This window comes from Vespula pensylvanica, chromosome 8 (assembly GCF_014466175.1).
Source record: "Vespula pensylvanica isolate Volc-1 chromosome 8, ASM1446617v1, whole genome shotgun sequence".
Classification (NCBI taxonomy): Eukaryota; Metazoa; Arthropoda; class Insecta; order Hymenoptera; family Vespidae; genus Vespula; species Vespula pensylvanica.
The window spans coordinates 2242648-2257911 of record NC_057692.1 but is presented as its reverse complement, the minus strand read 5'-3'; the positions used below and the strand labels follow the sequence as shown (position 1 = coordinate 2257911).

The 15264-nt window shown below is 28.6% G+C and overlaps 2 protein-coding genes across 12 annotated transcripts; both read right to left on the bottom strand.

The window, feature by feature from the left end:
• Positions 1 to 229: 229 nt before the first annotated feature.
• On the bottom strand, positions 230 to 2639 carry LOC122631007. 2 transcript variants are annotated; one of them, XM_043816170.1, is made up of 7 exons: positions 2363 to 2638; positions 2100 to 2151; positions 1661 to 1707; positions 1548 to 1581; positions 1010 to 1116; positions 810 to 922; positions 230 to 730 (listed from the first exon to the last, which is right to left on the bottom strand). In XM_043816170.1, exons 1-7 carry the CDS (start codon positions 2416 to 2418, stop codon positions 477 to 479), a joined length of 663 nt encoding a protein of 220 aa, XP_043672105.1. In that variant the 5' UTR covers positions 2419 to 2638; the 3' UTR covers positions 230 to 476. The 2 variants fall into 2 exon arrangements, with proteins under 2 accessions (XP_043672105.1, XP_043672106.1); XM_043816171.1 differs by lacking the exons at positions 1548 to 1581; positions 1661 to 1707 and having other exon boundaries at positions 2363 to 2639.
• A 2467-nt stretch (positions 2640 to 5106) lies between these two features.
• On the bottom strand, positions 5107 to 13380 carry LOC122631001 (ATP-dependent 6-phosphofructokinase). 10 transcript variants are annotated; one of them, XM_043816147.1, is made up of 18 exons: positions 13213 to 13379; positions 11552 to 11675; positions 11323 to 11474; positions 11059 to 11248; positions 10773 to 10983; positions 10426 to 10534; positions 8770 to 8958; positions 8453 to 8643; positions 8293 to 8365; positions 7825 to 7851; positions 7705 to 7725; positions 7375 to 7476; positions 7094 to 7300; positions 6766 to 6918; positions 6357 to 6681; positions 6039 to 6261; positions 5760 to 5938; positions 5107 to 5494 (listed from the first exon to the last, which is right to left on the bottom strand). In XM_043816147.1, the coding sequence occupies exons 2-17, from the start codon at positions 11646 to 11648 to the stop codon at positions 5794 to 5796; spliced, it is 2415 nt and encodes an 804-aa protein (XP_043672082.1). In that variant the 5' UTR covers positions 11649 to 11675; positions 13213 to 13379; the 3' UTR covers positions 5107 to 5494; positions 5760 to 5793. The 10 variants fall into 10 exon arrangements, with proteins under 10 accessions (XP_043672082.1, XP_043672079.1, XP_043672078.1 ...); XM_043816144.1 differs by lacking the exon at positions 13213 to 13379 and adding exons at positions 11824 to 12090; positions 12234 to 12828 and having other exon boundaries at positions 5107 to 5938; XM_043816143.1 differs by lacking the exon at positions 10426 to 10534 and adding an exon at positions 9496 to 9604 and having other exon boundaries at positions 5107 to 5938; positions 13213 to 13380.
• Between the last annotated feature and the right edge of the window lie 1884 nt (positions 13381 to 15264).

The window sequence follows — 15264 nt, the reverse complement described above, 5'->3', positions numbered from 1 at the left end:
CTTATCAAATATATGAACGTGCATGGACTACAAAACTGAGATCTTACACTAAATGATAAAATTAGGCCATACAAATATTTTGTATAAATACAATTGGCATTCAAATAAATTCATTTTTCATTTATCACATTTATCCTTATAAGCTTGTTTATATGTATAATTTAATTTTTTAGAATTATACTATTTATTATATTCTTGTTTTTCTTTTTTTTTTTATGTTTAGTATCACTGATCATGGTACTTTTGAATTTCTTTTGCCAAATTTCTTTTTATCAATTTTTATAGATTTTACAATCTAAATTATTTGTAACAATTTAAATTCTATCATTTCAATGAAGAAAAATGAAAATAGTAGAACATTTTTTGCCATCTATTATTTTACACTTTTCTCTCTCTTTCTCCCTCCCCCCTCGTGTTGTATATTTTATATAATAGAAAAATACAAACAATCCTCTTAAATACAAATGGATCTTCTATCAGCTATCATTAGTCCATTCTCCTGTTTCTTTTAAAGCCCTATCTGTTAATCGCTCTATTTCAGTCAAAAGCTGCTCAGTCTCCATATCAACACATACCATATCTGCTTCTACAGGATCCCATTCTAAACTGTTTGGTGTTGATACTCTAGACCAGGGAGATGCTGTCAAACTAGAAGGCTGACTATTATTAATTGAAGTTTGTGATCCATCTGTACTAATTTTATCATTATCCATAACTGGCAGTGGCAACCCTAAAATAATATATTCGAGAAATCATTTTAAAATTTCGTATAATTTAAGACTTTATGCATCATCAGTATAACAAATTACCTTCGTGTTCCCATTCAAGATCTAATGAGGAGCCAGGTGTAGAGGAAACACAAGTTTGCTGTTTCATTAAGTTTCGTACATCAAGTATTTGTAATGGTGTGTCTAAACCAGAACTAATAGATTTGATATTGTTAAAAAAAAATTGTATATTTACTATTTTACACAATAAACTTTATATTATTTAAAGGAGTTATATATACCTTGTAGAAGGATCATTTCTAGAATTTAATCTGGCATATTTGTTAGAACCTCTTTGCCATCCCCCTTCGTCTAATAACTCTAAAGTCACAGGAACTCCATGTTTTTTCTATAAAATATATAAACTAGAGAGTTTGAATCCATTAATAATAATTTATGTTCTATTAAGAATGTTACTTTTTTTTTTGCAAAGCTGTATACATGTTGCATAAGCTGTTAACATACCCTTTCAAAATTCATACAATATACACTTCACTCTCTTCTAATAAAAGTTGAGTAAGATAGAATCAAAGAATTTATTTGATTTCAATCGAAAAATGCTCATATTTTAGGATGAAAGGAAAATGTAGCTTTATCAGAAAATAAAAATTATATACATGCAATAAATTATACTTGACTAGTGTGCATATTTTTTATGCTAAATATAATACCTTTAATATTGATGATCTTATCAAATTCTTGATATCAAATGTAAATTTTATATGAACTTAATATTTTCTTTAAAAAATTTATACTTTTCAATTCAAAATATTAAATTACCTTAAATTGCTTTAAGGAGAGAAACGATAACAGACTGTCCAGTAAGCATAAGGATCAAATTTATAATTAATATAGAACTCTTACTTGTGGATTAAAAGAATTCTGATTCTTACGTTTTTGATCCTTTAGGTTGTTCTTTATCTTCTTCTCCATCTATAAACTACAAAATTAATAATAATGTTATATATATATGTATATATAAATGTATGAATTTAATTTATGATCTTCTATTTTTGGATCATATTAACAATTTCTAGGCAATGGAGTAAAGAAAAAAATGTAATTTATGGTCATGTCTATATCACACTTTCGGTTAGATCACATGCAATGTAAGATTAATTAGTTAAATATATACATATGGTCTTATCTCATAATAAACACATTTATACAGTCAATATTCTTTAATCATTAATATCGTCAAATTAATCATGCTACTTGCTATTTAAGAAGAGAACATACATATTTTATAGATGGCATAAACGATCACAAACAAAATGCAATAAAATATAATGTATACAAGATTGAAATAAAAACAATACAACTAATATCTACCTCAGCTCGTTCGTCTCCTTGGCAGGACATGCTGGTATGCCTGTGATACAACCTTAAATTTAAACAGTACATAAAATTTACTAAAAAAACATTGAGAAAATTATGATTTTATTACTAAACAAAATAAAGTGTAAAAATAATGAAAATAATAAAAAGACAAATGAAAGATAGAGTTGAGTTTAACTGTGAATAAAGATGCAGTATACCACCGTGTTTAACATCATTTTAAAAAAGATCTAACAGTTGTCATAATAATATCTAACCTGTACGATAACGAGTCGGTGACTTTGGCAAAACATCGGCCGAAACAGGCCCCCATGACCTGTCAAATCACGGCGTCTTGCCGTCGGCGTCATCTAACCGATCTGTAATGAATATTTAAATGCCAGTTTTTAATTACACACGTAACACGCCCGTAAATTGACAGTTAGAAAAAAGAGACAGCGCCCCTTTATTGTTATGAATTGCAAACGTCAAACAAGATAGATCATCCTCGACCATGTTTGGTACCATATGAATAAAAGCAAATATGAACGAACAGCTGCTGTCATGCGCGATCAGTCACTCTCTTTTTAACATGCGCGTATTCCTACGTCACAAATTACGAATTAAAGTTATTTACTTATCGTATATAAGTTTCAGGAAAAGTTACAAAGATATAAGACGTATTTACAAGATACGATTTATTAATGACAAAGATACAACACTTTGAATAATTTAATATATACGCTTGTATTTTTTTTACATTAGGTCTATCATTGTTCTCATTAAGTTTTAGAAAGTTTAATCATATCGAATAAAAAATACTCAATTTGCATCTTTAAGAGGAACGTGTATGTTAAAAATTTCATTTGAAAATAAATTAAATTATGGTGATACTATTTTTCATTGAAGATATACACATATTAATTAACAATGATTCAAAAATATATCTCCAGAATATTAAACGTAACAACAGATACTTATTGACCTAGTGCTGGTAATTAACATTTTGATATTATGTAAAGATATTTGTACATTTGTATATTGCATGGTGTATGTGCACGTACGCACGCGCACGTGTGTGTATTGTAAAATAGTTGTAATTTACATTCAAATCGAAATAGTATATTATAGATGGTAAATTCTAAAGCATTTTATATATTACATGCAAAACAATTTTGTTATATTCATTAATATTTTGATAGTGACAATCTAATATCTAAGAAAAGTATCATATTCATTTAATGATAAAAAGAAATACATTTATAACATAAAGTGTGATTCTATTAGTGTGGATAATTAGGTATATCTTCATATATTACATTATTTTAGTATCTTCCAACAAGAACTATTGTCTTTTATATTTTTCTAAATAATTTAACTACTTATTAACGATTTTAAATTAGTAACTTGATGCAACATCAAATATGTATATATGTGTGTGTATACATATACATATATATATATATATATATATATATATATATATATATACATATACATATATACATATATATACACGTATATATATATATTTTTTATTTGTACACTATTTTTGTAAATATTATAGTGCTCAATGACACTCATATGCTGTTGCACTTGAAATATGATTTAACATGCATTATTTGTAATGTGTATCAGAAAAATAACTTTGAAAATATAAGTTCTATTTTGAAGTCTTTTTGGATTTTTAGTAAATTTTTTTATATTAGTAACATTTAATGAGCTTTTGCAATATACTGTTCTGAACATTTTCCACTTTGTTAACATTTCACAATTACACACATTATATTATTACATAGATTTAACAATATTTAATATCTTTAGACGAATTTAGAAACACGAGTGAAGTCAGAAATAACATTACTTTCAGTAGTATTGTAATGTTAATACACGATTTCGTAATTTGACAAGACACGAAGAAGACTACATTATGTTTTAAAATTAAATATGAGTTCACAACACACTTGCCAAATTCATTTGCAAGTATAGGTATAAGTATAATAGGAAAAAAGAATCTAAATACTTTCATGATCGCAAAATCTTAAATTTTAGCAAAATGTTTTAATGATATATGCAATCAGCATGACTCAGGATTAATTTATTTCCAATAGTCATCCTTAATTGCAAATTATGTTTTGAGGTAGACAAGTATATTCTCCAAATAGCTTTTGATAGCTTTTAATAATGCTAAACTGAAAGTAAAACTTTATTTATCAACATAAATTGGCACAAAACATTTTTCTTATTTCTACATTCTTAATAAACCACAAACACAGTTTAGCATTTTATCTTGTGCAGAGTAAGACTAAATCTGATATACTTCTCGACTCACGTTATATCGATGAAATACTAAATATACGATTTTTAAACTTTACCATTGGTAATTTATTAAACCATGAAATATATTGGAGGCTCATAAATAAATTATAATGTTTTATAACATAATACTCAAATAAATTAAAATATCATAATTCATTCATTCATATAAATAAAAATGTCTTATATGTTTATAACATTGCATTAATATTGATTTTAAATATATCAGAATGATTGCTTTATCAATATATGTATGTATATATATATATATATATATATATATATATATATATATATATATATAGATATAGATACGTTTATTTGGCGCAAATATTAATAAGAAAATAAAAGTATTAATGCCAGTGTGATAATTAGTATACATATTATATTTTTTTTAGATATATCTCTTATAATATATCCTTTACCTGGCCAAAAAGTGGCCCAACATTAAATATATAAAAATATTACACTATGAGAATCGGAGCCGCATATCAAACTCTTGAAACTGCGATATTTTTAAACGCTATTTTCAAAATACATACACATTTTTCTTAATTTATGTTAAAAATTGTATCATAACTCAAATTCTCTTTAGTGCCAGACAATTTTAATTTTCTGTTTTCACCAAATGTATATAGGTATATAAATAATGCTTCTCGCGAATAATATTAAAAAAAAAAAAAAGGTGAAATAATTTAGAAAAGCATTTTAGATATGTAATAATGTGCATTATTACTTGTAGTAGATATACACACATAGCTGCTAATTTTACATATACCCAATATATTGCAATGACATTACTTTGTCACTCTTGTATTATTAATTAATCACGAGTAACACAGAGATATCATCAATTAATATCATTATTAATTCAATAGAATAATTTAAATTTTCTGTTTCCAGGTATTGCCTTTGTACCTATTTGTTACCTGAGTTAAAATATGCTTAAAATTTAAATACGATAGCGCAAAAAACAAAATAAAGTTATCTATTTACCATTCGTGTCTTTTTATAATATGCAGTTTATTTTAAGTATTCACATTTTCAGCTTTTTTCTTTCTTCTTTGTTACGTTTTCGGCTTACCAATATATAACTACAGAGAGAAGTGCATTAGTATTATAAGAGTTTTTTTTTTCTTTTTTATAAAACTTTTGTGTTACTGTTTGTGTAATGACAATACATTTAGGATTGAATCTTGTGTTTCTTATTTATTGAAAAGTATTAACTAAAATTCTATTTCCTCTTTTCTTTTCATATTAAGCAATCAAACGCGAATATTCTAATATAACGCAATACTGCAAATATTTATTAAAACCTATTTTGCACACAATCAATGTGTGCTATCATAGACACATTACCTTCAGTTAGGTACCAGGTATTGATGTGTATAAATTACACAAGAGGCGCATCATTATCAAGATCCATTTCTTCTACAGTTATGTATAGACCTTCTTCTTCGTACGTCGATTCGTGCTTCGCTAAAACTTTTAGCAATGGTCGTAATTTCATCCACCATTGATACGTCGGAATGCGATGCCTGCGAATAAATTTTTTTTTATATAATATATACAATCATATATTTTTAATAACACACGATATATATTAAAAAAAAAAAAAAAACGAGATCAAACACTTACTCGAAATCAGTAACTTCCATGAGATCTTTGAAAGGTGTGAACCTGTACTGTCTTCTAACGATACCTAACATTACTGCACTAGTTGGATCCGTTGTGACCGTACGTCCTTCCGCATTAGTACATTTTTTAAATTGCTCGCTAAACCATTCAACAGCTTTAGAACCCATTTTAGTACCCAAGTTACGATCAAAAGGAGTTGGCGAACCACCTTGTTGCATGTGACCTTTAGAAGTAAAAAATAAAATTAACTTTTCAAATTTCTTACAGCTTCAGTATTTTTTCTTATATATGAAATTAATTTATGTTACGTATAATTACCGATTATATTCATCCTACAACTGAACAATCCTTTTCCTTCCTCACTAAACAGTCTTTGCATGAAATCAGTATTATAATTCAAATTAGCATTTTCATTTCTAAGAATAAGACCTCTCTGCACACCTTCCGACATTTTTGCAGCCATTGCTATTACGTCCTGATTTAAATCCTTAATATTGAATTTTTCCTCAAAGATATAAGCTGCATCAGCACCACCGGCCAATCCTGCTACAGTCGCTAAATAACCGCAATAACCACCCATAGTCTCGATGATAAATACACGACGTTTAGTACCTTGTGCTGATTGACGAATGCGATCACAAATCTGAAGAAAGATGATTATCATATAAATGAAATATAAGATATTCTATAAATAATATTAACACACAGGAATAATACTAGAAAGTACCTCAGTAATTTCGTTTAAAGCAGTATCGCAACCTAAAGAAAATTCTGTCCCAGGAACATTATTACTGATAGTAGCAGGTATCATAGCAATAGGAATTCTAAATTCTTCAAATTTGTCTCTTGCATTATAGAATGTAAGTCCTGTTTGATAACCCTATATAATTAAAAAACAAATCAAATAAAATAAAATAGAATAGAATAAAATAAAATAAAAAATAAATAAATAAAATCAAAAATTAAAAAAGAAATAACAACAAAATAATTGATAAAAAAATATTTTTTAAACGTGATAAAATAGATATGTCGATAAAAACTAATCGTTTATTAACCTCGAATCCACCTATAATAAGTAAAGCCTGGATTCCAAATTCTTTTAATTTTTGAGCTATTTGAGGTAATTGATCATCTTTCGGAGGAGTACGTTTTGTTCCTAAGTAAGCACCACCTTGTGATACCCATCCTGTTACAGAGGGCCAATCCATTAATTTGAACTTTCCAGACATAAGACCCAGTATACCATCATAGACTCCATAGACCTAAATTGGATAATTTTATTAGTAAGATTGATAAAAATATAAAAGATATATCAATTTATTTTTCTTTAACATACCTTATCACCTCTATAGATACAATTTCGTACAAAAGAACGTACTGCAGCGTTCATACCACAAGAAGGTGAACCAATATGCATTACAGCTACTGTATGATGATCCTGCAATAAAATAAAAATATGAATGTCTATATACACACACATATATATATAGAAAATATATGTATTTTAAATATTAACAACATCTCTCATGCTACATGCATATTAAAACACAATGTTTTTGTATACACAGTCTGAAAGGATAATTGATATACAATAACTACATCTTATAAAAATTGTTTGTTATTTGTTTTATAATACAGCAAGATATGAATTTACTATTTAACTCACTTGTCCACATAGAGTGAATTGCTTTTAGAAGAAAAAAGAAGTAATTAGAAATTTCCTTGAAGTGTTAAACACAATGGTAAAAAAGGGGTGTAAGCTTGTGACTATTTTATATAAATTTACCTTTGTTAATGTAGGACCATTCATTTCCTGAAGCAATATTACATAAGGTATATACATATATATTTATTTATTTATTAAATATATGTAGATATTTATGTATATATATATATACAGAATTATTCGAAATAAATGTCAGACAAAATAATGTTTGTAAAAAGTTATTATTTTATACATACTTTTTTTTTTCTTTTTTTTTTTGAATCTGCTATTAACAATAGTCTGACCATTATTTCACAATTTGATCACTATTTCATATTTGTATATAAATACCATTTCCATATATTTTTTATTATATTATAGAATCAAAAATCTTAAAATATTAGAATTGTAATTACATGCAACGATTAATACACATATAATTTTATTAGCACAGGACTAATCAAGATTTTCAATTCCATTTATACGAATATACATTTAAATAAATATTAAATAAGAATAAACATATAATAGAAAATATTAAAATATTACCTTTGCATCATAATCTGCAGGTGCTTTCAATCGAGTCAACATTTTGTATGTTTCCAAGTTACGGGCGAAACCTCTGTAAAATATAAAAATCATGTGAACATAGAATCACAAACGCGCGCCGGTGTCTTATTAAATTATTGAAATTATATTATTTCCTTACTTTCCCCGAAGTTTGACTGCAAGATCCCAATTTTTATCTGCCATAGCTTTAGCTACAGCCTTCGTACGACGTACACATTCCATTAGTGGTAATCTAACAGCTTGATTTCCATCCAATGTAACAACGCAAGCTTCTGTTTCAGGCGTTGCTTCCATTAATGCCATTACAGCTTCGGCACCCATTCTGCACCCCTATAAAATATTACCAATTTCCAAATAAAATAATATGTGCATAAAAAAAGATTGCATAAAATAAAAACTGCAAATGACAAAAAAAAATGAAAAAAAAAAAGAAAAAATCAATGACAAAAAACTTACCAACACTCTATCAAAAGCAGATGGATTACCACCTCTTTGGACATGACCCAACACAGTGATCCTGGTATCTTGTTGTAATTTATCAACAACAACTTTATGTACTTTTGCAGCAGTAATAGGATCACCATTCCTATCTACAGCACCTTCAGCTACAATAATAATATTCAATCGTTGTCCAGTAAGACGTTCCTGAAAATATATTTATTATTTAAAAAAAATATAATCGCTCTTAATTTTATATAAAAAGTTTATATAACGATAATAAAGTAAAATTTGCAAGCAAGTTATTAATCAATCCAAAATAGTTGTGAAGAGCATAAAATATACGATATTTTAATTATTATAAAACACTTCTAATTATATTTCATTTTATTAGAATTATGAAAATATTTATGCAACTACTACTGGATTTTTATTCTATTGCATTTTATAGGATTTCAAGACATCGTATATTATATTTGCTTTGTGGATGTAATGTTAGATTTTGAAATAATGAACACAGAAGCAAAAAAGGAAAACGAACTACGAATAACTTACCCCATTATGAGTAAGAAATTAAGAATAATTTATATGTATTCTATTCATACAAAGCTTTTCATCATTTATGTGATTATGAATTAAACTGTAAAAAAAGCTAATTTTTAATTTATGTAAAGATATGATGTACAAAAAGCAAAAGCACATTAATTGCTCTTTAAAAAATGAAAAAAAAAAAGGTTAGCAAACCTGCAATAATTTTTTGCAGAGCTTGTTCGGCCAATCCTGCTCTGGTGGCCATTCTGGGATGAAAACAAAATCTGCTTCACAACAGATAGCTGCCACTAGAGCCAGGTAACTGTAATGGTATGTCATGAAAACTAGCTAAAATAATATGTACTACACTTCTTAAATACATTTGCATTGTCTTATTAGAGTCATAATACAAGAGCAAATTTTAAATAGGATAAATGAAATTAATCAATAACATATCATTGCACATTTGGCATATCAAAGAATCTTCATTGATAGATACTATATATTTAAAAAATCGAATACTCGTAAAGAGATGTAACTAAATATATTGAATATTACTTCTCGTTTTAATATGAAATCTAGCACTTGAAATATATGATTGAATGTCCTTTAAAAGTAATGGGCTACGTTATATTTAATAAAAAATTTGAATATATCTTCCTACAATCAAAGGGATCTAACTATTCCATAAATTGTTACTAGGATTGAAATAATCGTGTAATCAAAAGCATGTTACTAAAAGTATTTAGAGCTGACATGCCTTCTGCACAGCTTCACAAAGTTCATTGACCCAATCACCTTTTGTTGGACATTCAGGAAGAAACGAATAGCAAGCTTCAGAAGCCAAACTCGAAGCTATTGTTAAATACCTGGAAGCTTCTGATTTCTGATTATATGAAATATTTTTTTCCAATCAAAATAATAAATCTACACATTTATAATTCATTTGTTAAATACAAAAGGAGCATTTTTGTCCACTCGCCCGTATTTATATCGGAGGAGGATTTTAAATGTGGTACATATTTTTAACATTGACAACCACTCAGTGATTGAAGCATGATATTAGATAAAAAAATTTTTTTGTTAAAATCCCATTAGTTAAAAGCAACAAAATGAAAAATTTTGAAAATTCATAAAACATGCCTGTTCCAACTTTTTACATAATTTTTCAGGCCAGTCGATGGGAGGTGGACATTCTGGGAAGAAAACATAGTCTGCCTCTGCAGCTAGAGCACCCACAATGGCCAGATACCTAGCCAAATGTTAATTTTAATTTTTATACTATACCATATGACAAAGTGCGGTAACCAATACCAATAGATAGGCCAATATTAAAACAGAAAGAAATGTTCAAAAAAAGTAGAAAACTTGTATCAGCTCTTTAGATCAACTATGATAACATAATAAACTTTCATTGCACCTAATGACTCTTTCTGGATATGAAGTAAATTGTTGTTTTCAATATACATTAAATTTTATATCATACATACCCACAATGTCTCCCCATAACTTCCATTATAAACGTACGTTGGTGAGAATAAGCTGTGCTAACAATAGCATCAATACTTTCTATAATACGATGTAATGCAGAGTCCGTTCCAATAGTCATATCAGTTCCGCAAAAATCATTATCAATGGAACCCACCATACCAACAATATGTAAGCATTTGTATTTTTCACTTTGTTCAGATGTTATTTCACCTAGGGCATAATTACTATATTATATAACGTTGAATAATACAATTATTATAATTAGATCTAATTTCGTTTACACACCATTTGCTGCAAGTTCCTTCAAAAGGTCAGCCCATTCTTCTTTGAAAAGATTTGCGCCAGTTAGAGAACCATCACCTCCAATAACAACTAAATTGGATATTCCATTTGTTACTAAATTTTTAGCTGCTCTTAAACGACCAGCATGTTCTCTGAATTCTTGACATCTAGCAGATCCTATCATTGTACCACCCTAAAGATTTGACAAAACTACAATGTACTAAATTATAACAAATTTAAAATTCTTATCAAATATTATCTACCGACCCTATGAATAATACATGATACGGACGACCAAGTTGCTTCTACTATATTACTTCCACCATCAACCATACCTTGATAACCTTCTTTGATAAAGAAAACTTTGCAACCCAAATATATACCCATTCTTACAACTGCCCTTACTGCGGCATTCATACCTGAAAAATAATATTTAAATATAATGTTTTTTAATATCCAAAATTAAATATATATCGATTATCAGATGAACATTTACCTTGTGAATCACCACCGCTGGTAAAGACAGCTAGGCCTTTACCTTTATGACTACCTGGTTTTATAAATTTGGTCTGCGGTACTAAGTCTTCAGCCATGATTGTGTCGCAGATTTGACAATCTTTCTATAAAACAGAATAAATTAAAAGAAAGAGATTTTTGAAATGAATTTGGTAAGACATTAATTATATGATATATTAGTAGGATTTACTTTTATGTCGTCATATTATTTTTATTAACACAAATACTTAAAATTTTCTAAATGTTATTTACTTAAAACAGTTCCAAATTGCGTATCACAAACACAAAGTACTTCTGAACTTTCTCTTGATAAGTCATAAGAGTTTGATTTATCATTGTATATATCAGTTTCTTTTCTAGTATCGTAATTTTTATCTAACATAATTGGATTATTATGTACAACAGATAGCATTGTAGTAGCAGTAGAACAGTGATCAATATGACTTTTCTTCGTAACATCTATCCGTGAATAGATATTTTTGGAATGTATATTTTTCTTTTTGTAATCCATATTTGAGACTAAAATTAATGACAAACGATCTACATTAAAAAAAAAACGACAAAATAATGTAATAATATTAATAATTATTGTGTAATTACTGTTCTTTTAATTGTTTACAATCCGAACGATAAATTTTGAAGTAACAGAGACGATCTCTCACCTTGACACCAAATTTTCATAGCATGCTATATCTCTTTTTCGGACGAGTTTCTTTTGTTACGATAGAACATAAACTTGCAATGTTGCCTCAGTAATGTACACATGATGGCACATAATACATATATACGACATATAAGTTTGGCAACAGTAAATTCTGTTTTTATATACGGACGATTGTCGTCATTTAAATGATTGTCTTTACGTTTGTGATCGAATTCTAATTATTTTAACTTCCAAATTGGAAAGAAATATTTAAAAAACATAAAAATAATAAAAAGACGAAAGAGACAGTCGAACAATATTCTCAAAGGATCGTTTGGATCTGCGAAACGTGGCGTCATTATTAGAAAAAACATTTTGGCAATATTTCAAAGATGGAACGTCAAATCAAAAGATGAAAACCTGACGGTGATGATATGCAGTAATGATAATCTATCGAATAAAGGTCGATTCACAACATTTCCCATGTCGTTTCTCAGTTGCGTGAGATAAATAATGTTTACATATTACACACTATCGGTATGAGTGAACCCTTCCCGTCCAATATCAATATTCGTGCATAGACGATAATTGCTATGATATCTGTTCCGAACGAATCGTACGATATCGAAACGTCACTTGACGTTTTCAAGCGTATTAAACACGAACGTAGGATAAATCCGAAGCCCCTGAAATTATACCTCGAACGTATTCGACGTAGGTAAAAGTTACGGACAAGAAAATTTGTGAATCGACCTTAACGTCAAGAAACAAGCGACTATCGACTACCTAAGGAATCCTTTTCCAACGTGTTCGAATTGTTTAGAACGTTTTAATGATCTTGTATCGAGCTCGGAAGAGTTAAAACGATGCAAACGATGAAAAATTCGGTATTCGTCACACGTCGAATATTAAATTTGGCGTCCTTTTATTACGAATATAAGATTCGACGTCTTTTTAATATGAATATAAAGATATCTCATAATGGCGTTATTACTTACTTAAAGAAGAAATTGAGCTCAACGAGCGAAAGAAGCAACGATAAAACGTGCTCTTCGCTCTCTCTCTCTCTCTCTCTTTCTCGCTTTCTCGCTCTCTGATAAAATGCAGCACTCTAGCTGCTACCTCTCGAACCGTCAAAGACAACACTCGCACGACGTTTGGGCGACTGAAGGTGACCTTTAAGTTCCTATGTTCCACCACCGACCCTGCTCAAACACTTGATCCCCACCTCATCCGATTCACTCGCCAATCAACGTTCATCGGCGGATGCGTTAACCAATCGCAGAACGTTTTAAAACTCGCGCTGAATTCTTCGAATACCTTACGTAAAAATTTCGAACATGCGTCTCCTACCATCATTGGTATCGTGAAAAATGATCATTTTTTTTTTAAGTTTTCTTATCCTATCAATAATCTCTTTTACTCGAAACGTTTTATAGGGAATATCGCAAATTTTTTTCTTTCTTTTTTTCTCTCTTTTTTTTTTTTTATATATACTGCATTAACAGACAAGACGGACGCGCAATTTAAATGACGTCTTGTCGAAGCTTACGATTATCGATCGATATGTGTGTGTATGTCTACACACACACACACACACACACACACACACACACACACACACACACATGTATATATGTATATATATACATAATAACTCTATTCAAAAGTACAGTTGGTAGAGATTCTAAATTTATCAACGATAGACAAGTATTTATTTTAACACTCGTCATCGTCGTATTGACGTCTTTTTAAATAATTTTTTTTCTTTCCCTCCCTCTCCCTCTCCCTCTCTCACAATCCAAAATGGACCATTGATAAATACGTAAATATTTCCATAAACTTTTTTTTACAATATCAATTACGAAATAATAAAATTCTCGAGACAAGAGAGAGACACGAAATACATCGAAGGAGAATCTTTAAGGGACATTGTACGAACAAAAAAATCGTCCTTCTTTTTTCTGTCATTAAAAATTAATTCGTAACAAAAAAGTTCTCTTGAAAACTTTTTTTTCTTTTTTCTTAATTATTATTACCAATCGCAATACATACGTACGTACGTAAGTACGTACATACATAAATAAATATTTACGAACTTCTGTGATACTTTTCGTTATAAAGTTTCATCATACTTTCGTATTTCGTCAGATCGAAATTCACCTATTAAAGACATAAAATTTTCGAACTTATATAAGTCTTTGTCTCGATAAATTTACAATATGTATGATGATAAAATATAATTGTGAATCGAGAATGCGTTAATTAATGGTGTCAATCGTCGTGATACCAATCAATTTAGTCGTCCACTGATCGAAACAAGAACTTTCCTGTGTAGAGATATGGATTACGTGATGCTTCCAATGAAGTCATGTGCTGTCAGGTATTCGAATATACGTGACGATGATCTCGTAGGTCACGGCGTCCGTTCTAACTTAAACTTCTCTGACAGAAAAAGACAATAAAAATTACAAACGACGATCTTTTCTTACTCGCAATTACACGAATACATTTACAAATACAATATATGTTACGTCACAAAGTTAGCATTTGATTAATAATTTAATTTTTCTCTTTAGATCTATATAGATGTGCAGTAATCGGTTGAAGCAGTGATTCTCAATCTTTTATTATATACCTCACGTAGATTCGCCATGTAACTTTTCCTTGTATAAATATAAAATTATAATGATATGAATGAAAGGAAATATATATATATATATATATATATGTATACATACACACACAATAAATTTTATATTTAATTTATATACTTTCTAACGTTGTACATCTAAAAGTTTTACTTCTTAGCACATGTTGAGAATCTCTAAATATTGTACTCTATAATTAGGATCGGCAACTGGTATGATCTCGAAACCAACGATTGAATCGCATTTCTCAAAATATTTTTTTTATTCTCGATCTGAAAAAAAAACCTCTTTTTTTCCATTCTTTTTCCATCCTAGAAAAAAATAAATTTTTCACCCATTATTGAGAGTGTTTTTTATTTTATAACACAAGTTGAGGATCACTATGATGAATGTGAAATC